Source organism: Heloderma suspectum, chromosome 13 (assembly GCF_057233095.1).
Source record: "Heloderma suspectum isolate Gila_16-S chromosome 13, 16-S_ref, whole genome shotgun sequence".
Lineage (NCBI taxonomy): Eukaryota > Metazoa > Chordata > Lepidosauria > Squamata > Helodermatidae > Heloderma > Heloderma suspectum.
The window spans coordinates 26,734,736-26,756,719 of NC_139470.1; the positions used below are offsets into that span (position 1 = coordinate 26,734,736).

Here is a 21,984-nt window from a genome sequence, read left to right on the forward strand (position 1 = left end):
TAATGGTAAAAAAAGAGCAGCATGACTGCTGCAATTTACTTCGCTTCAACGGCTCTGTGTCAGGGCGCAGAAGATTGTCCCGTTGGAGAAGTCCACAGTGAATCGCACGCATCCCGCAGCAGAAGCTAATGTGCAGCTGCAATGCTGTGCAGTTACGACGGAGTGGAGGCTGAAAGCGGTGCCGTGTAGGTGGCCCCCTTGTAAGTCTCAGCTTCCCCTCCCTCTGGAGCTTTACCTTGTCTCTCCCCAGCCCTGAAGTTTGCCTTGTCTCTCCCCAGCCCTACCGCCATCTTCTCTCTTGCCCTTTTCCTCCCCTCCACTTCTGCTCTCTCATGGAACCCTCCTTGGCGCTCCTTTGCCCAGTTTTGAGGGAGGGGGAACATCGCATGCACACACACACAGGCCCTCTGCCGAAGTGGAGGGAACGTGCAGTACTGAGGAACCTGAGGGCACCCATGCACAGACCTCAGCAACCAGCTGGGTTTGTGGGTGCTGCTTCCGTGCAGGGGCTGGCTTTGAGAAATCTCACGTACTTCTGCTTATCTCAGGGTTCCCTCAAGTATCCTGAAACCTCTGGGTTGGTTGCGGGCGGATGGCGTTTGCCATCCATAGTGCTCCAGACACACCACACAAAGTTGGTTATTAGAAGGATTGGTTGGAAGTTATAAGTATTTGGATTTTTCAAGATTCCTTCTGGATTGATCCATTCAGGCAAAGTTACCCAAGCTATTTATTTATTTATTTGGATTATTTTTATCCCACCCCTTAGCAAACAAACAAAAGACTCCCAAGCACTTTACATATAATCAGTAAACCAGGATAGTCCCTGCCTGCACGCTTACAATCTAAAAAGACACAACACACAAAGAAAAGGAGATGGGGAGGGAAAAAAGCAAACAACACGAAATGGTCTCCATCCAAGGCTAGCATCTAGGGTCCCACTCTGTGGGCTCCTTCACACGGAGCTTTTATCCTGCTGTTGAGATTGCTCACTCACAGAAGTTTTCAGGCCCTTTAGATGATGTTGTGACCCTCAAGGGCATCTCCTGCACTAAATGACCTTTAGCCTGTTTTTAAATAGATCGGAGATAATGAACTATTGAGCATCTCTACACCAGCCTAAAATCCTGCATTTGAAATGGGGCTTTCTGCTTTCGTTTTAAATGCAGGATCAGGATGGACTCCCTTTATACATGCGTCCTTTCCCCCTTCCTTCTCCCCCTTATCTGAGTCTTCCATATGTTTCATTGATCACACCCCTCTTCTTGATGCTTTTCCTCTTTTCACGGAGGGAACTTAAGCGGAACACAAGCAGGGTAATTTGATAATTCATTATCTGCAGTCTATTTAAAAACAGAATACAAGTCATTTAGTGCAGGAGATACCCTGGAGGTTCATGACGTCTTCTAAAGGGCCCGCAATCTTTTATCCTAATAGCAGGATAAAAGCTCCATGTGAAGGAGCCCATCAAATTACTCCGCTTGAGTACTCCACCTTAACTCTTGTGTGCCTGTCTAATTCGTTTATTTTGAGAATATCTATGCCACCCTTCATTAAAAGCTCTCGGGGGGATATACACTAAAAGGGATATCTATATAAAACGCTAACTAGTCCTTGTATAGTAAGCACACACGTGCGTGTGCGCGCACCATGCTTGCAGTCAATGATTGGGTTTGTTAGTCCAAGTCAGTGTAGAACATCCTTTTCAAGAAAAACCCATTCTCTAGAAAACACATTCTCCATTTTAATCAACGGCATAGTTTGGTATCAATATAGCGCAGGGAAATTTGGGCAGAAACCTATGCAAAGCAGGGGGGAAATACCCTAATTGCAAGGAAATGTGGGTTTTGACTTGTTTTTCTTATGGTCCGGCATGCCTATCTTTTGTTTTGTATGCGCCACTTTCCCAGGAATCTTGGCAAAGTGCGGCAGCTGAAAGAAATAAGGCAGACACAAATCCTTTGACATCTTGGCCTGGTGATGCAAGGAATTGCAGGGCCAGGATAAAAGGTGGCAATTTGGAAGCCAAAACTTGTAGCGGAATCTCAGGAAAACAGAGAGAACATTGGGTGCAGGAGCCTTTGGCTGGCTATCCAGCCAAGTGAGCCGCTTTGCCTCTCGAGTCAAGCATGCCTGATGTTCACACTGTCTTCTTGAAAGGTCTAAACCAGCACGTTGAATTAGGTCCTGGTGATGGCTTTGGTATCAGCATGTCCGCACAGGGAGGTAACAGCAGCAGGATAGGTGCACAAGCAGCTACTGCTATAGTCCCAGCTGGAGCAAGTTCAGAACGTTGCTTCAGCAACAGGAAACCACCTCCAGTCCCCCAGCCCCCATCAGCCTGAAATGCTGCTGTGCTCCTGCGCCCCAGTCCTCAGAGGGGTGAACTGGAAGGGGGGTTCAGCACTCACTCGGGCTATGGTTTCCAGGAAGGAGGGCGCTGGAGACTTGTGGTCTTTCTTTTATTTAGGTTTATTTACACAGTGCTCAGGATGAAGGCCTCTATCACAATGCCAAGCAAAACCTTGCTTCCTCGCAGCTGCCCAGCATGGAGCTTCGTCTGCCAGAGAGCCAATCTCTCCTTTTCTCTTGATTCATCTCTTCCCCAGATTCATTCCCTCCTACCCCCTCAGGCCTTGTAGGACAAAGGTTACCTGTTTGAGAGTCAGAGTTGTTGGAAATCCTCAGTCTCTTTGTACACAGAGACACTGGATTGTAAGGGATCCCTGGAGGTAATTTAGACTAGCCACTTGTATCCTCAGCCTATCCTATCACTGGGCTTCTTCACACAGAGCTTTTATCCTGCTATTGAGATTGGTTACTCGTGGAAGTTTGCAGGTACTTTAGATGACGTTGTCAACTTCTAGGGCATCATAAAATACCTTTATTCTATTTTTTAAAAGATCAGAAATAATGAGCTATTAAATTACAGCACTTGAGTTCTGCTTGAGTTTCCTCCATGAAAAGAGGAAAACCGACAATAAGAGGCGCTAGACCACAGCGCCATCTAGCGGCTGTATAATGAAACATATGGAAGACTCAGATAAGGGGGGAAAGGGGGTGGGGAGGAAGGACGTGTAAAGGGAGTCCGTTGTGATCCTGCATTTAAAACGGAAGCAGAAAGTCCCATTTTAAATGCGGGATTTTAGGCTGGTGTAGAGATGCTCTTAAAGGGTTGCTGTATGGATAAAAGAGGTGGCAGAGGACCTTTGAAGCATCACAGGTTACCATAAATGGGTGCAGAGGATCTGGGAATTTAAGGATTGCATAATTAAGTAATCCATCTTTTAATAAATCAAATGCTTTTTGATGGTCTGGACCCCACACAGAGTTATTTTTCATGAACTGATACAGTGGCACTGCCCTTTGTGCAAAATGATTTACAAATCTCCTATATAGAATCCACAAAAGTCCCAGGAATCTCTGGACTTCTTCCAAGTTTTCTGGTACCTTCCAATTTTTTTTATCACATCCAGTTTTTGCGGATGGAGCTCCAACCCACATCATGAAGCACCGCCCCCCCCATGTTGATTTCATAATCCACATACATATATTAGAGAGCCAGTGTAGTGTAGTGGTGAGAGTGACGGACTGGGAGCCGGGAGATCTGGGTTCTAGTCCCCACTTGGCCATGGAAGCTCACTGGGTGACTTTGGGCCAGTCACAGACTCTCAGCCCAACCTACCTCACAGGGTTGTTGTGAGGATAAAATGGAGAAGAGGAGGAGAATGTAAGCCGCCTTGGGTTCTTTGCAAGGGGAAAAAAGGCGGGATATAAATGCAATAATAAAAAACAATAAAATAATAATAAACTCATCAGAGGAATGTGAATATTATCCAAGGCCAAATGTGTTTTATTTACAGTCCAAGTATACCTGTGGTATCCCCAAATGAAGTCTACCCCAAGAACAACATCACCAGAAATATCAGAAGTCACAATGAAATCCCATTTAGTAAGCAGAGTTCCCAACTTCCCTGGAAGCTGAATTTGCCCCCTCATTGCAGAGGCTGGTTATTAATTGCCACAGGGTTAGACTCAGCTGTTGGAGCTTTCTTTCCTTTCAGTGAATCACGTATGCTTCCTTGAGCTCCTTGAAGGAAAGGTGGGATATAAATGAAGAAGGGTGCAATCCTAGGCATGTTTAGACAGGAAAAAGCCCTACATCTCCCAGCATTCCATGAGAGCATCTCTACACCAGCCTAAAATCCCGCATTTAAAACGGGACTTTCTGCTTCCGTTTTAAATGCAGGATCACAACGGACTCCCTTTACACGTGCTTCCTCCCCACTCCCTTTCCCCCCGTATCTGAGTCTTCTATATGTTTCATTATACAGCTGCTAGATGGCGCTGTGGTCAAGCTCCTCTTATTGTCGATTTTCCTCTTTTCATGGAGGGAACTCAAGCAGAACTCAAGCACTGTAATTTAATAGCTCATTATCTCTGATCTTTTAAAAAACGGAATAAAGGTAATTTAGTGCAGGAGATGCCCTGGAAGTTGATGACATCACCTAATGTACCCGCAAACTTCCATTCCATGCTAGGAGATGTAGGACTTTTTCCTGCATAAACATGCATAGGATAGTGCCCTAAGTAAATAAAGATAACACCTGTCAAGCTAATCAAGATTATATATACGACTCGTGGATAGGATTACCAACTGCCCAGGAAAGAATTCTGACCTTGTTTTGAGCGTCACCACAATATATAGGAATTCGCAGGAGATAAATAATCTCACGAGCTCTTGGCTGCAGAGCAACTGACTGCGATCAGGGTAGCTACAGGGTCTACTTCAAAAGTTGGCAACCCTGCTGAGCCTTCGCTCAACAGGAAGATGCTCTAGCCACCAGGCCACCTTCCCCAACCTGGTGCCTTCCCAATGTGTTGGACACAACTCCCAGACCCCACCCATCCCCAGCAGAGTAACGTTGTTAACAACATTGGTCATGCTGTCTGGGGATGATAGGAGTCCACCACTTCAGGACAGCACCAGGTTGGGGAAGGTTGCCGTTGACCAGGGTTTGGGAAAGATGATTGACTGTTTTTGATCTGTGATGTCAGAACTGCATTGCTGGAGGTCACAACTGGAAAATGCGTGATTGGCCGATTTGGCTCTGAGGTCACAATTCCTGCTGAGGCCTGCAGCATGGGAGGTTAGAACAGGATGGCTAGCCTTGCAGGCCTGCTCTCTACCAGCCACCTCAGAGCCCAAACCACGCCTTCATTCCTGGCTAGCTGGCCTGGGGCGTCCGCTGCTGGGCTGTTACGGGTCTACAGAGTCTTTGGGAATAAGCATCACTTCCCAGCAGAGGTAGCGCCTTGGTTAGTCAGATGCTTAGGGGGTTAGCGCACCCGGAATGAGATTTATGCTGTAATCCTCCGCACACATCCTTGGGAGTAAGTCCTGTTGAACACGGAGTTGCCTCTCCGTATACAAGCATGGAACTGGACTGTGTCGGTCATGCGTGTCTGTCAGCAAAGGCGTCTAAGCCCTAGCTACACCAGAGGCTCTGTCTGGCGACGCTCACAGCAAGGGCGCGGAATGTGTGGCCCTCCAGGTGGTGCTGGACTGCAACTCCAGTCATCCCCCACTATTGCCTATGCTGGCTAGGGCTGATGGGAGTTGCAGTCTAACACGATCATAGAATCATAGAATAGTAGGGTTGGGAGGGGCCTACAAGGCCATCGAGTCCAACCCCCTGCTCAATGCAGGAATCCAAGTCAGAGCATCCCTGACAGATGGCTGTCCAGCCTCGTCTTGAATGCCTCCAGTGTGGGAGAGCCCACCGCCTCCCCAGGTAATTGGTTCCATTGTCGTATGGCTCTAACAGTCAGGAAGTTTTCCCTGATGTTCAGCCGGAATCTGGCTTCCTGTCACTGGAGCCCATGATTCCGTGTCCTGCACTCTGGGATGATCTGAAGGGCCACGTGTTCCCCATTCCCGTAATAGAGACAAATCAACATGTGTTCACACACCAGCATTTCAGAAAAGTATCCTTACCTCTTCTCAAGAGGCAAAAAGGGATAAAATAGCGATGGTGTTTCATTAAGCACAGCTATTGGAAAATACGAGCTGTACTCACCACCAGTAACCTCCTCTACAGCTGATGCACCGTCCCTGCTCTCTCGTTTAGTAATGTCGCTGCTTCCCTCCTTCTTGTTATGGGAAGCTTCAACATCTTTTTATTTTTATCCTCCAGAATGTCTGTTTTATTCCTTTTCAGATTCTTCAGGTGGCTTAGTGGTGTTAGGGGGATGCATTATTTATTTTAGAATTTTGCCTTCCCCCCTGCAAAAATATCTCCCCTTCCCTCAGATACTCCCCTTCCAACCCAAATAATGGGATGATTAATCAAAACTTCCCATTTTGAGGTAAATGAAATGGCTAAGAAATTATCCTTGTCAATCCCCTACAGCCTTTGCTGTGGTGGAATTCACAATGCAGAATCCAAAACCTGAGACTTAAGAAACTAGATGCAACATTAAATGTACGATTGCATTCAACGAGTCTAGTTTTATTCCTCTAAATAACAGCTGGGGAAAGCTTCGTTCAGTTTTGTGATTACATTGTGTAGGTAGGTGGCGTTAACCTGTCTCCTCCTGGCTCAGGCCTGATGAAAATCACCCTTCAACTAAAGATGTAATTAGCCCCGGGAGCAAAGCGTCTATTGGCACCTATTATTTAGGAGGAAAAAAGCTAGATGTGTTAAACACATTTAATGTCATGTTTAGTTTGGCCTGAAGCCTGACCCACTGGACACTAGCCTTGCAAAGACGGAAACTTTGGTAATGAAATATTACAACCCTTTGGGAAAAGGCTTAACGTTCTGCTTCTCTTTTCTGGCCAGGTATAAGATGGAGATCTTGGGGGAATTTGACAACGAGTCCCCACTCTACGTCTCTTTCTGCAAGCGGATATCCCCCGAGGACTTTGAAAGGCAGTCCCAGACTTACACGCAGAAATCCCTGCAGGATCTTTACACCAAAATGGAGCAGAATCCTGGAATCTGTGAGTCAATTGTGCGGAAGAGGAAACAGCTGGAGACTGAGGAAGCGGGTTTGGCCTCCTACCTGAAAGTAAGATTTGGGCCTTCTCAGGATGACTAGTAAACGGGGTTTAGAGCAAAAGAAGTGGCAAGCCTCAGAACAGTTCTGGGAAAATAGTAAACTGGACGATTTTGATAAAATAGTAAATTTTCTGGCTTCTGCAACCTGTCTGAGCCAGACCTGTTCTTCCCACCCTGATGGCTAGATAGACATACAGTCTGACCAGGTGTAAGGCAGCTTCTTATGTTCTTAACATGGTAGGTCTGTGTCTTAAACCTGGGGCCTGATTCAGCCAGGACCCACACTAAACAGATTCGAAGGTACCAATATGACTCATGTCCACCTGTGTGAAAGAATGACATAGTTTATTGATGGGAAAGGGATGCAGATAATAAAAGCAAAGAAAAACCTACAGACGCTCCTCAGCCTGTAGCTGTAGTTGCTCCAGTTCCCTTGAAGCAACAGACGTCGTCCCAGGGGCTGTTTATCTATGCACCTTTGCCCTTTCAGACGAGAACAGGTAACAGATCAATCTGCCCAGGATTTTATAGGGCTGGTCTCGCCTAGTTTCAGACTGTCAGAAGGTGCATACACACCTCCCTACCTTCTCCAAGGAGGAGAAAGTGGGGGGGGGGCTTAATTTATGGGTAGGAAAGACAGTTCCTCACAGCAGAGGAATGAACATTCTTATCAGAAGGAAGGTACGAACTGTGCAAGACAGCTTCCGCACATTATCTAACTTTTTTGTAAGTAGCAAAAAGCCCTTACTTCCACTGTACAGCGATGGAAACCAACTCTAATTTCATAATAGTTGCCAACTGCTCTACCAAATAAGTATACATATACTACTAGACTCTGCATAAGACTCTGTGCAAGTTCACACCTGACTCCTTGCCAGTCTTCCAGAACCAGATCCAATACAGCTCATGATTAGGCTGTCCCGCAGAGACTAATTAGCACAGCCTCAAGCGGCTGCTTTGAACATGAAGAAGGTATGTCACCTTTTTCCTCCTGGACTTTTTCCTCAATATAAATCTCCCAATCCCAGCTTCTAATAGAACTGGGGGTGGGGGGAGATGCAGTGTTGAGGAGTCTCAAACTGGGGCTCTGAGCAGTCCAGGTTCTGGCACCGTACTTGTTGCGCCACTGGCATTCAGTGTCCTCTGGCAGCCTGTGCTTTCGCGGTCACTATCTAGATTCCAGTACCTGCCTGCTTGAGCACTGTGTCAGCTGGACCCCAACTTTCTTTGCAGCCAAGGTGTCCGGTCCTGTTTCCAGTCAATTACTTTTATTATGCAAACTACAAGCAAACAGGCATTGCCTCAGGCTACAGACGATATCCTCATGCATCCATTAGAGACAGGCTTTTCTAGCAGACTTTGCATAATACAGGATTACATAGACTTTGGTTAGTCACCTGGGTTAAAACACCATGAAAGACAGTAGCTAAGAAACTGCTGCTGGCTACTATGGATTTCCCTTGGCAACCTGAGTGGGCTACTAAGTCCTGCCCTCAAGGTGGGTCTTCCCAGGGGGTTGCCTCTCTTGCTTCCAGTCTTTTAGAGCGTCTTATGACCCTGCATTACGCCTCCCATTTCAACTGACATCTAGCCCTTGGGCTTGTTATTCCTGCCCCCTCCTCCTCTTCTTTAGGAGCCCACGTTTCCACAGATTCAGAGGCCTGGGCCCAGCAGTTATCCAAATGATTAGGCTGCAGCTGGGCTTCATCCTCTCTGTCACTGTTATTCTCACCGGCCTCCTGCAACCTTGGCGGCTCGAGAATGCCTTGAACCTCCCCCTCCCCGTCTGACTCAAAATCTGCTCCCATGTCCTGTTGTGGCACATCTGTGGACGTGCTGGGTGCAATCCCTGCATGTAAGGGCCAATCTGCGCCCACCAGGCCCTATAAAGCCCATGCCTTAGAGCTTGCACCTCGTGGCCTGCATCAAAAGTAGGCATGGTTAGGCACCAGCCGAGGGCCCACACCCCAGCAGGGGCCCACCGACAAGAGTCCCCTGGAGCTGCTCCTCCTCTTCTCCATCGCAACCTGCTTGTTCCGCTGCCTCTCGCTCTGGCCCAGACAACAGTGGTGGAGAGGAGGAAGAGGCGTTGCTGGAGCAGGGGGTGCCGTTGCCTGCTTGCTCCCTGCCTGTCAAGCAAGGAGCAAGGATGAGGGAGAGCAAGAGCAGCTGGGGACAATGGCAGTGGGAAGGTGGGCTCACCGGGGGAGGGGGGCCACGGAAGGGGTCTTGCCCAAGGGCCCTCAAACCCCTGGAGCCAGAACTATCTGCACATCCTCCCTTTCCTTGTTTGTTGCTCTGAACCTTGACTAGTACCCTCCATGTTCTGGACCACACACCTGCTTCTGGCCTACTTAGAGCCTCGTGCCAGGACCCGTCTGTTTGGAACTTGATCCTTGCCAAGTCCTGACGGGGAAGAAAAGAGAGGTGCAGCACCTATATCTTTCCCCCGCCCCTGCCCCTTTTGTGGCGCTAATCGTAGCTTGAGGACAGGTCATTGAGGGTGGGGAGAAGGCATGGGAGGAAAGGGCCAGGAGCACAGGAGGCTACAGCAGCATGAGGCGTAGAATGATCTGTGCCACTTCGGACTGCAGTGGGGTGGGGAGTGTGTTGCATCTCTTAATGCTCCCGTACATTTAAAAGCACACCGCCTCCCTGCAAGTAGAAATCTAGCACAACAGGGAGACCGCTGGATTGGCACCTTTCTCCCTGATGTGTCTCCTCTACTCACAGGGTGTTGTGCTTTAGCTTATTTGTGGCGAAGCGTTTAAAAACAGAATGGGTCTCTGAAGTGGTGCGATCCATTCGGTCCCCTCTAGACACCCCCACCCCATGTTCTTCTGCATGCCATGGTACCCAGCCTCCTCTACCTCACAACGGTTGTCTTCCAGGCCAAGTTCTCTTCACTGTTTAACTATGCCGACCCACTGGAAATGGAGGAGATAAGAGAAGAGGTGGAGCAGCTGAAACATGAGATGCAGAAGGCCAGCAGCTATGCCTTCGGTTAGTCCTGGGTTTTCTTCCAATGAGGTGGTTCTTGCCACGCTCCCTCCTCCCCTCCAAACTGCTGCCATCATCACTTGCTGCCATTCTCCTTTGCGTAATGAAAGAATACTCTCCATAACTGATGATGCTACATAAATAAATAGCAATCATTGAGAGCCTGTCTACACAAGGCTTTTATTGTGTGCTCAAGATTGCTCGCCCACAGTAGTTTGTGGGTCCTGACACTGGCTGTCATCTTCCAGGGCCTCTCCCATGCTTTGCAACCATCATCACGTTTTTTTCCTAACAAGGAAAGTGTGGCATTATTTAGAGGTGGCGGAATGAGAGTCTTGTGAAATTGTGCAATTCCGCTATACTACAGGGCCATCTAGTGGTTATATAATGAAATATATAGAAAGGCAGAGAAAGAAACCCCCTGGAAAAAACACACATGAAGGAGCCGAAGGCTTGTTAAAGTCCAGGATAAAAGCCTCATGTAGAAATGCCCATATACTAATAACAACTCGTTTGGAGACTGTAATTCTTACGTAGCCAAAACACCACTACCAACTAACAAGAGGGAGGTAGAGCAGCATTAAAAAAAAGTAAGAGATGCGGGGGGGGGGGAATCCCGAACACACCCCAGTCAGGACAGAGAGCGCGCTTAGTTGCCACAGAATGCTGAGTGGCTGTTGTGGGGGGAATAGAAAACCAGAGGAGAGGTAATGGAATAGACTGCAGTGGTGGGCAGAAAGTAGATCACCAGAGGTTTTTGACTTCAACCTCCAGCATTCCTGACCATTAGCCATGCTGGCAGCTGGACTGTTGGGAGCTGAAGTCTAAAACATCTGGACTTCTGCCTACCCCTGGAATAGAATATCCTGGAAAAGGGTATGGCTGGCTGGCTAGAACCCTGAACAGGAGCCCTCTACACTGCAACATTTTATTGCAGAATCCTCCTCCTTCTTGTCATGCTCATTGTACAGGTACACTCATTCTATATAACCAGGACTGACTGTTGTGCCTGACTGCACTGTCAGCAGCAAACAGCTGTTATATAATGTGTGAAATGGCTCCCTTGAAACTCACTTTCTTCCTTTTCAGCTGCCAAGAGAGTATCACACTGGCCGTTGGAGAGAAGGGCAAGGAAGAACATTCCACTGGGAAAGTTCAGTCCGAGCGAGACCGGGCTTCCTGAGCCAGCCATTCCAGCCATGCCCAAAATCTTTGGTCCTTACCCAAAGCAGGTTTGTGCCCATAACGTCCACCAAGCCCCTTTGACCCTGCAGCGATTGCACAGCAGCTGCCCTTTGTGCCTTCTTTGCTTAGCCCACCTCTTTAAAGGGGAGTTAAAGGGAGTGAGGACCCGGCTCCTTTGAAGGAGAGCGAGGCAGGAGGCGAGAAAAAACGGGGACATTCTTTTTGTTTGGAGCAGGTAATAGGATTCTGGGGAGAAATTAGTATTTTCTATAGAGAGCTTCGGCTATTGGGCGGTATAGAAACGACATGAATGAATGAATAAAATATTTGCAGGGAAATTCCCAAGGCAGCATACAAAGTTTAAAAGTAAAGCATTTCAAATTTCAGATATACAAAAATAAGCCCCAAACAGTAAAATCGCTAGGACCTGCAGAAAAATGACAAACTCAGCCACAACACAACAAATCAGATTGAATTAAAATGACAGAAAGACTAAAAAGGCCTTTGCCTAACACCAAAATGACGTTAGGGGAGGATTCTGTAATTGGGGTGCTACCGCTGAGAAAGCCCTTTCCCCAATAGTCTCCCGTGGTACGTCAGGGGGCAGGGAAACCCAGAGAAGGGCTTCGATAAAGATTTTAGTGTACAGATAGACACATGGGGCTTTTCAGCACAAGGCTGTTAATCCGCTGCATCTACTTTCAGTTTCATCGCAGAACTGAGATCGGAGCGCTACATGAGGAATGTTTCCTTTCCTGTTTTTCCCCTACATAACCGCTAGGTGGCACTATGGAATAGCAGAACAGTGCAAATATGCAAGAGGAAATTGTGCTTTCTTTCACCAATGAGAAATAATACCCCATTTTCCCTGCTCTAAAAACACTTGCCCCCTTCATGGATCACTGCCTTGTTGTGGCGAAGGGGCTTGCATAACTCAGTGAAGCCATAAGCTATGCCGTCCAGGGCCACCCAAGACGGACAGGTCATGGCAGAGAGTTCTGACAAAATGTGGTCCACTGGAGAAGGAAATGGCAACCCACTCCAGGATTCTTGCCAAGAAAACCCCATGGAACATATCACAAGGCTAAAAGAGATGACGCCGGAAGATGAGACCCTCAGGTCGGAAGGTGTCCAATATATTACTGGGGAAGAGCAGAGGGTATTTCCAAGTAGCGCCAGAAAGAGTGAAGCGGCTGGGCCAAAGCTGAAAGGACACTCAGCTGTGGATGTGTCTGGTGGTGAAAAGAAAATCCGATGGTGTAAAGAACAATATTGTTTAGGAACCTAGAATGTCAGATCAATGAATCAAGGTAAGCTGGAGGTGGTCAAACATGAGATGGCAAGATTGAACATCGACATCTTGGGAATCAGCGAACTCAAATGGACAGGCATGGGCGAATTTAATTCAGGTGACCATCATATCTACTACTGTAGGCAAGAATCCCTTAGAAGAAATGGAGTAGCACTCATAGTCAACAAAAGGGTGGGAAAAGCAGTACTGGGGTACAATCTTAAAAACAATAGAATGATCTCAGTACGAATCCAAGGAAAACCATTCAACATCACAGTAATTCAAGTCTATGCCCCAGCCACTGATGCCAAAGAAGCTGAGGTTGATCGGTTCTATGAAGACCTACAACACCATCTAGAACTAACACCAAAAAAAGATGTCCTCTTCATCATAGGGGATTGGAATGCTAAAGTAGGAAGTCAAGAAATCACCAGGATAACAGGCAGGCATGGCCTTGGTGTACAAAATGAAGCAGGACAAAAGCTAATATAGAGTTTTGCCAAGAGAACACGCTGATCATAGCAAACACTCTTTTCCAACAGCACAAGAGACGACTCTACACATGGACATCACCAGATGGTCAATACTGAAATCAGATTGATTATGTCCTTTGCAGCCAAAGATGGAGAAGCTCTATACAGTCAGTAAAAACAAGACCTGCAGCTGACTGTGGCTCAGATCATGAGCTGCTTCTTGCAAAATTTCGGCTTAAATTGAAGAACGTCGGGAAAACCACTAAACCATTCAGGTATGACCTAAATCATATCCCTTATGAATATACAGTGGAGATAAGAAATAGATTTAAGGGATTAGACCTGATAGACAGAGTGCCTGAGGAACTATGGACGGATGTCCGTAACATTGTTCAGGAGGCAGCAACTCAATCCATCCCAAAGAAAAAGAAATGCAAGAAAGCCAAGTGGCTGTCTGATGAGGCTTTACAAGCAGCTGAGGAAAGAAGGGAAGCGAAAAGCAAGGGAGAAAGGGGAAGATATATCCAACTGAATGCAGAGTTCCAGAGAATAGCAAGGAGAGACAAGAAGGCCTTCTTAAATGAACAATGCAAAGAAATCGAGGAAAACAACAGAATGGGAAAGACTAGAGAGCTTTTCAAGAAAATCAGAGATATCAAGGGAACGTTTTGTGCAAAGACGGGCATGATAAAGGACAAAGAAGGCAGGGACCTCACAGAAGCAGATGAGATTAAGAAGAGGTGGCAAGAATACACAGAAGAACTATACAGGAAAGATCTGAATGTCCCTGATAGCCATGATAGTGCGGTCACTGAACTTGAGCCGGACATCCTCGAGAGTGAAGTCAAGTGGGCCTTAGGAAGTATTAGTAACAACAAAGCTAGCGGAGATGACAGTATTCCAGCTGAGCTATTTAAAATCCTAAAAGATGATGCTGTTAAAGTGCCGCATTCAATATTCCAACAAATTTGGAACACTCAACAATGGCCGCAAGAATGGAAAAGGTCAGTTTACATTCCAATTCCAAAAAAGAGCAATGCCAAAGAGTGTTCAAACTACCACACAATTGCGCTCATTTCACATGCCAGCAAGGTGATGTTCAAAATCCTACAAGCTAGGCTTCAGCAGTATGCGAACCGAGAACTACCGGAAGTACAGGCAGGGTTTCGAAGAGGCAGAGGAACTAGAGATCAAATCGCCAACTTTCGCTGGATCATGGAGAAAGCAAGAGAATTCCAGAAAAACGTCTATTTCTGCTTCATTGACTACACTAAAGCCTTTGATTGTGTGGATCACTACAAACTGTGGCAAATTCTTAAAGTGATGGGAGTACCAGACCACCTTACCTGTCTCCTGAGAAACCTGTACGAGGGTCAAGAAGCAACAGTAAGAACCAGACATGGAACAACCGAGTGGTTCCAAATTGGGAAAGGAGTACGACAAGGCTGCATATTGTCACCCTGCTTATTGAACTTATATGCAGAGTACATCATGAGAAACGCCGGGTTGGATGAATCACAGGTCGGAATTAAGATTGCTGGGAGAATTATCAACAACCTCCGATATGCAGACGATACCACCCTAATGGCAGAAAGCAAAGAGGATCTCAAGAGCCTCTTGTTGAGGGTGAAAGTGGAGAGTGCAAAAGCTGGTTTGAAACTCAACATTAAAAAAACGAAGATCATGGCATCTGTCCCCATCACTTCCTGGCATATAGAAGGGGAAGAAATGGAAGCAGTGACAGATTTTACTTTCTTGGGCTCCAAGATCACTGCAGATGGTGACTGTAGCCATGAAATTAAAAGACGCTTGCTCCTTGGGAGGAAAGCTATGGCAAACCTAGACAGCATAGTAAGAAGCAGAGACATCACCTTGCCGACAAATGTCCGTCTAATCAAAGCTATGGTTTTCCCAGTAGTAATGTATGGCTGTGAGAGCTGGACTATAAGGAAGGCTGAGCGCCGAAGAATTGATGCTTTCGAACTGTGGTGCTGGAGAAGACTCTTACGAGTCCCCTGGACTGCAAGGAGGTCAAATCAGTCAATCCTAAAGGAAATCAACCCTGAGTGCTCATTGGAAGGACAGATAATGAAGCTGAAGCTCAAATATTTTGGCCACCTAATGCGAAGAGAAAACTCTCTGGAAAAGACCCTGATGCTGGGAAAGACTGAAGGCAAAAGGAGAAGGGGACGGCAGAGGATGAGATGGCTAGATAGCATCACCGATGCAATGAATATGAACTTCACCACGCTCCGGGAGAGAGCGCAGGACAGGAAGGCCTGGCGTGCTATGGTCCATGTTGTCACGAAGAGTCGGACACGATTGAACGACTGAACAACAACAACAAAAACACTTGCAGAAGGTGCTTAAAATAGAACTGAAACTGGAGGGTCATGACATAGTCTAAAGAACCCATAAACAATGATGAGTAGGGAACAACGAGCGCACAACAAATGCCTTGTGTAGAAAAGCTCATGGAGAGACAGCCACTCCTTCAAGTACCGTGCTCCCTAGCTTAGATGTCTTTAAAATGGGATTAGACAAACTCATGGTGCGTAAGTCTAATGGCTACTAGTCATGATGGCTGAGCACAACTTCCAGGGTCAGAGACGGCATGCCACTGAATACCAGCTGCCAGCGATATACTCAGGTCAGGACTTCGGGGCAGTGGTTTGGGGCCCTGTTTGGCAGAATGAGCAAAATGCAGCATGGCTGATTTACCACATTTTGAAGTGAGTGAAATAAGACAGATTACCGCCTAGAGGTCCCCCATCCTCTGTAGGACCATTAAGTCTGGAGCCTTAAATAACTCTTCCCCCCTAATCAGCAAAACTGCAGGCTGAGGCTAAAGAGCAGTGGTGTTAGCCGTGGGATCCAAGACGATAGCCAAGAGCTGGTCTTCTTAGGCCCCACACTCTGCAGCAGGGCTAGGAAACATGGTGCCCTCCTGACATTTCAGACTACAACTACCATAAACCCCAGGCAGCCTGGCCAATGGTTGGGGAGTATGAGGACTGTAGCCCAAAACATCTGGAGGGCATCTGGTTTCCTACTCCTGCCGCACAGTAACAAAACCCAAGTATGTATGATGGAAATAGATTTGCATATTCAGGGATATCTATGACTGAAGCTACCTGATACCAGACTATTTGGTCCAGATAGTCCAATATTGTCTGCTGTGACTGGCAGGGGTCTTTCCAGGGTCTCAGGCAGAAATAGGTCTTTTGCAACTACCTGGCCCCTGATCCTTTTAATTGCAGCTGCGGAGGATTGAACCTGGGACATTCTGCAGGCAAGCAGATGCTCTATGTCTGAGTTGGTTCATTCGTTCGTTCCTTCTTTCTTACATTTCCGTACCACCCAATAGCCGATGTAAAAGCTTAAAATGACAGTATAAAAGTACAACCCCAAATAAAACCTAGACACAATGCAGAGATTTAAAATACAATAACAGATTTACAACAACAGAGCTAAAAGACTAAAATGCCTGGGAAAATAAAAAGGTCTTCACCTGGCACTGGAAAGAGCACAATGCAGGCGCCAGTGAGCCTCTCTGGGAAGCTCATTCCACAACCGGGGTGCCACAGCAGAAAAGGCCCTCTTCCTTGTGGTTTTTCCTCATCTCAGTCTCTTTCCGCTCACTCTGTTTACCTTCCCCATGGCAAATTTTAGCCTGTCAGCTCTTGGGGGCAGGGTCCTGCCCTCACACTCCGTTAAAGCACTGTGCAGATTGATGGCACCATATCAGTAAATAAACCAAGGCTGCCCGCTAGAATGACAGTCTCCTTGTCTGTCGGGTGCCTTCCCATCTCCTGTAGTCCGTCTTTGCTTGATTGCAAAAGCAAACGGAGCTGGGACTAGTAAAGGGGATCTCCTTTGGACAAATACCCCGAGAAGGTCCGGTGGGACAGGCCAGCAGCTGCCGTGGTGTTTCTATTTTGGGATGGATCATTGCTTGCTGTGTATAACAAGACTGTATCCTTCACCCCCAACAGACAGAGAGATCTACGGGTTCTTCTAACAGAGAATTGAAACAGCTCGGTGCTGGCATGTCGTCAATCAATCAAGTGAGGTGGGAGCCGATCAGGGGCAAGGTGGGTGTGGGGAGGACTCAAACCTTCTAGAATGCCACAGGTGGAAGAGCAAACATGAGAACATTTTTGCTCTCATGCTGTCTGTGCATGGCTTCACTGATTTTTTTACAGAAAGTTTGAGGGCCTTATCCAGCAGTAGAAGAGATAGGCACATATACTTAGACTGCCCGGGGGGTGGGGGGGGGGGGAATTCTACCCTTCCTTTCCAAGGTTGTAGCTGTTTTCTACAGCTGCCTTCCCCAACCTGGCACCCTCCAGATGTCCTCCCAGGGGCCATAGGATTGTTTTCTCGATGACTTCAGTGGAGAATTGTTACAACGCTAATTTAAAATGTGGTTTTCAAAAGCTCCCTGCACTGCTTTTCCATTGGTGCAAGTTTAGTACAGTATTTGGGGCAGGGGTGGGGGAATCCTCATTGGCAGATTTGCGATAAAACACTTTCTAACATTTTTAAGACCTGAAAATAATTGCAGAGTTGTGCTTAAATAAGAGCTTTAACATACATTAAATAATTTATTAAAAAAAAAAAAACAGATTGGGGGAGGAAAAGGTTTCTTATGTGAATTTATCTTACCTTCCTCACCCACATGCTTCTTCCATCTTTTCCACGAAAAGTCCTCTAAGGAAGGAAAGATGGAACAACTCCACAATATCTCTGGATTGGCAGTGCTGTCTGTTTGGAAGCACCCTTATTATGAGCCAAAACCTGTATATATACTAGAAACTGGTTTTATGTAAGGTTAACTGCCATAGCTTTCCCCTAAGGAACACGAGAATTGTAGTTTGAGGTGCTGGGACTGCCTTGTTAGAGATCCTTAGCCCCAATCCCTTTACTGCTATTGGCCTCCTCTGGAGGTGCGATGAGGGAGCCAGCTATAATCTACCTAACCTGGTGAGAAGACCTCTCTTCTCCCTCTGAACTCTATTTAAGCCAGGCTGCTTTGGAGTACAGCAAAACTAGCAAGAATTTGCTTTCTATTTATTTATTTCCTTGTTAATTTGGATGCACCTCTGTATTTGTTATGTATTAAGTCTATAATATTTTGTTGCAATATTGCATTTTCACTACATTCTTGAATGTTTGATTTTCACTTATTTGGACGTATTGGTATGTCTTGTAACAACCGTTTCTTCAAACAGTATGTGTTTTTTATGTTTATTGTGGATGCAGTTTATTGTGGCAAAGTAGCATATAAATCAAGTAAACGTTGCCCCTCACCACCACCAGAATTGCACATCCCGGGTATTCTTGGAGAGAGGAAATAGCTGTTAAACCTATGATTGTTGGACTTATTTAGGTCTGTTATGCTTATGAGTGAAGCTTCTTCAAGTCTTGAAAGGTTGTCCCGGAGAGGAAGGCCAGGATCTCTTCTCGATCATGCCAGAGTGCAGGACACGGAATCATGGGCTCCAGTGACAGGAAGCCAGATTCCGGCTGAACATCAGGAAAAACCTCCTGACTGTTAGAACGATACGACAATGGAACCAATTACCTGGGGAGGTAGTGGGCTCTTCCACACTGGAGGCATTCAAGACGGGGCTGGACGGCCATCTGTCGGGGATGCTCTGACTTGGATTCCTGCATTGCACAGGGGGTTGGACTCGATGGTCTCGTGGGCCCCTTTCAATCCTGCTATTCTATGATTCGCCACATAAAAGTGAAACTCTGTGTCTAACCATTTCCTCCTCTCTTTGTCTATCAACAGCATGGTTGACCTGCATCCTGTAATGGCCGGTGGCTGTCATCCCTCATTCCTGGGGAACAACTGCTTCATGCGGCCGAAGCCCTTCAATTTTCCAAGGCAAAGTTCCCTTTCGAGGTTAACCACACAACCCTTGTTCCCACTCCACCCACAGTCCCATGCAAGGAGGTATTCTGTTTTAATGATGGAGGGTGCAGAACGGGCCTGTGGCTTCTCTGAGGCATCTGTTCTAGAAGCTTCCGTGGTCCCTGGCCAGGCCCCTAGTGCTCCATCTCTAGAGCAGCAGGTGAGGTTTTTCAGGGCCACGTCAGAAGGGGAGGGAGAAGCCGCTCTGTAAGAAGACCCCTGGTCACAGAACTACAATTCCCAGGATACCCTAGGAAGAGGGAGCAACCATTAGAACTGTATTCAAGTTTGAAGTGCCGCTACGCTCTCATGAGGCCCCTGCAAAACCTCACAAGAGCTGTTTTCTTGTTCTAGGACTGCTGCCAACAGCCCTGCTGAATCTTTCCAAAGCGATGGCTCACCCAATATTGCCTCAGCGCTGAAGACTCCCATGCTAGTCAAACCAAGAGGCATAAAAGAAGACATGAAAGAAAACAAAAACCTGGGCCCCGGTTCCCACCCTACAGGGTCCTAAACGCCCCTTGGTGTGTGGGAAGATGCTAAGCAAATGAAAGTTCGGTGCATGATTCTTAGTAGCGTGGTGACTCTGCTGTCAAAGCACCGCCGACAGGGAGACAAAATGGCTGACTGAGGGGTTGCTTCGAAGGGCTAAAGCAGCCTTCCCCCAACATGCTGGCTGGGGATGATGAGAGTTGTAATCCAACACATCTAGAGGGCACCAAGTTGGGGAAGGCCAAAGGACTGACCAAAGGGAGATATTTTTCTGCTTAGAATTTGAGGAATTCTTTATAATAGGCATGCAAAATCTCAGGCGCAGGGTTCAAATCCTGCCCACGTGGGGCCCGAACCTGGCCCTCCGAGGGTCCCCCAAATGGCCACACCACCTTTCCCCAACCACCAATCCTTTGGTGGTTTCCTGGCTTTTGTAGAGTTTCCCCCCATTTTAAGGGGTTGAAATGCCTCTCCTACTGACAGTAGGCACTTTATGCTAAACATTGTTGACTCCACCCCTTTTGCCTTCAGCCCCGCCCACCACTGGAACACGGCCCCCAAGAGTTTCTCCAAAATGGGCTTCGGCCCTCGGGCTGAAAGAGGTTCAACACCCCTGCCTTGTAGTCCAACCCCCTGCTCAGTGCTGGAAATCCAGAGCTATTACCCCCCAGCAGATCGCTGTCCAGCCTCTGAAGACCTCCAGCGAGGGAAAGCCCACCAGCCCTGCTAGGGAACTGGTTCTGTTGTTGAACTGCTCTTCCCATTAAGAGGTTTCTCCTAATGTTCAGTCGAAATCTAGCCCCGCATCAGTTAGGTACTCCTGTAAGCCAAATACATTTGCTGTGTTGCAACAACAGCAATCCATGCGCTACCCAAGCGGGTAAAAGGCTGGTGTAGTAAAATAGCCAGCAGCATGAGCCTCATTCAAACCTCAGTCACAACTTTATTGGGTGGCTTTAGCAGGCTACTCTCCACTCTCCTGTCTGTAACAATACTGGCCAACCTTACATGGTTGTTGTAAAGCAGGGGTGCGCAACTTGTGGCCCCCCCCCAGGCGTTTTGGCCTACAACTCCCAACATCCCTCGCCCTTGGCTCTGCTGGCTAGGGCTGATGACAGTTGTAGGCCAAAGCATCTGGAGGGCCACACATTGCCCACCCCTGGTATAAACGCTACTGAAATTATGTACATGAAGTACTTTGGTGCTACCCCAACCCCCCTCACAAGCCAGAATCCAGGAAGAGCCACGTGAATCGATCTAAAGTCCACCGGGGGGGGGGGGGGGGCAATAGCTTTATTAGGCCCAATAAAAATTCTGGAAAAATGTGCAAGCTTTTGAGTTCTCCAGAACTCTTCTTCAGGCTTGTTGTTGTTGTTGTTCAGTCGTTCAGTCGTGTCCGACTCTTCGTGACCCCATGGACCATAGCACGCCAGGCCTTCCTGTCCTGCGCTCTCTCCCGGAGCGTGCTCAAGTTCATATTCATTGCACTTCTTCAGGCTAGATGGCACCAAAACAGGGAACGTGGGGAGAAACAGAAATGTCCCAAAACTAGGCCGAATGTTGTGGCCATAAAGTCTGCAGTTTTTAGATAGATCCAGTCTCAAAATGGATATCCATTTAATCTCCATTAAAGTAAACAAAATCTCCAGTTTAGCTTTGCTTAGTTCCTTTGGTTTAAGCTCCTTACAGTTTTGGCTTCTGATTTTTGTCCCTTCCTCCTGCTGCTGGTCAGCTGCCACACCCTTGACTGCCCTTCAACCATGCATAGGAAGTTCCTATAGGAACTAAGGAACTCTGGGACATGTAGTTCTTGAGGGAACATGTCATATCTCACATCTCTTCAAGGACAAGTCCTAGAGCAGCAGTCCCCAACACGGCGCCCATGGGCACCATGGCGCCCACGGGGACCTCCAACAGCGCCCATGAAGCTCTCCACTCCTGCCTCCTTCAAAAAATTATTTTAAAGAAAAACCTTGAAAAACATTAGGGTGCCAGGCTCTCCTTCCTGTTCCTGCACCTGCTGCAGATCAGCTGTTGGTGGGCAAGCAGAGAAGGGAAGAGTTGCTCCCTGGCCCTGCCCAATCTTTTTCTGCCCACACATCCCTTTTCCCCTTGGTCTCTCTCTCCCGCTCCCAGGCTCTAGCCTCGCCATTTCTCTCCCTTCCCCATCCCTAGCCGCCATCTTTCGCTCCCTTTGTAGCCTCTAGCCTTGCTCTTTCTCACCCCTCTACCTTGCTGTTTTCCCCACCCTCCCAGCCTCTAGCTTTGCGATTTCTCTCTATTCCCACTCCTTTAGCTCACTTTTGACTAGCCAGGCCCCCATGGCTGCCATTACGTGACTAGCCACATCCTCTGTGGGAGCCATTTTGTAGTGGTGCCCTCAGCAGTTTCGCAAATTCCCAAATGTGTCCATGGGTCCAAAAAGGTTGGGGACCCCTGGCCTAGAGGTTTCTGTACAAGTGTGCTGTCCCTCTCTGTTCTAGAGAACTGACTGGGCCAGCCCAGTGTTGTTTGTTCTGTTCTAACATTGCTTTTGATTGGCTCCAAGAAATCCCA

At 47.4% G+C, this 21,984-nt stretch overlaps 1 protein-coding gene across 1 annotated transcript; it reads left to right on the plus strand.

Annotated features, from left to right (window-relative positions):
• Positions 1 to 112: 112 nt before the first annotated feature.
• On the plus strand, positions 113 to 19,504 carry LOC146336230 (uncharacterized). The gene is made up of 7 exons (XM_084819391.1): positions 113 to 200; positions 6,846 to 7,074; positions 9,956 to 10,067; positions 11,154 to 11,296; positions 17,009 to 17,085; positions 18,814 to 18,927; positions 19,291 to 19,504. Exons 2-7 carry the CDS (start codon positions 6,853 to 6,855, stop codon positions 19,448 to 19,450), a joined length of 828 nt encoding a protein of 275 aa, XP_084675517.1. The 5' UTR covers positions 113 to 200; positions 6,846 to 6,852; the 3' UTR covers positions 19,451 to 19,504.
• The last annotated feature ends 2,480 nt before the right edge of the window (positions 19,505 to 21,984 follow it).

What these genes read in the sequence shown, in the direction of transcription:
- LOC146336230 (XM_084819391.1), top strand. Translation starts at nt 6,853, where the DNA reads ATGGAGATCTTGGGGGAATTTGACAACGAGTCCCCACTCTACGTCTCT. An exon ending in GGCCAGCAGCTATGCCTTCG is followed by an intron (nt 10,068 to 11,153) that starts GTTAGTCCTGGG and finishes CTTCCTTTTCAG; the next exon opens with CTGCCAAGAGAGTATCACAC. An exon ending in TCGTCAATCAATCAAGTGAG is followed by an intron (nt 17,086 to 18,813) that starts GTGGGAGCCGAT and finishes GTCTATCAACAG; the next exon opens with CATGGTTGACCTGCATCCTG.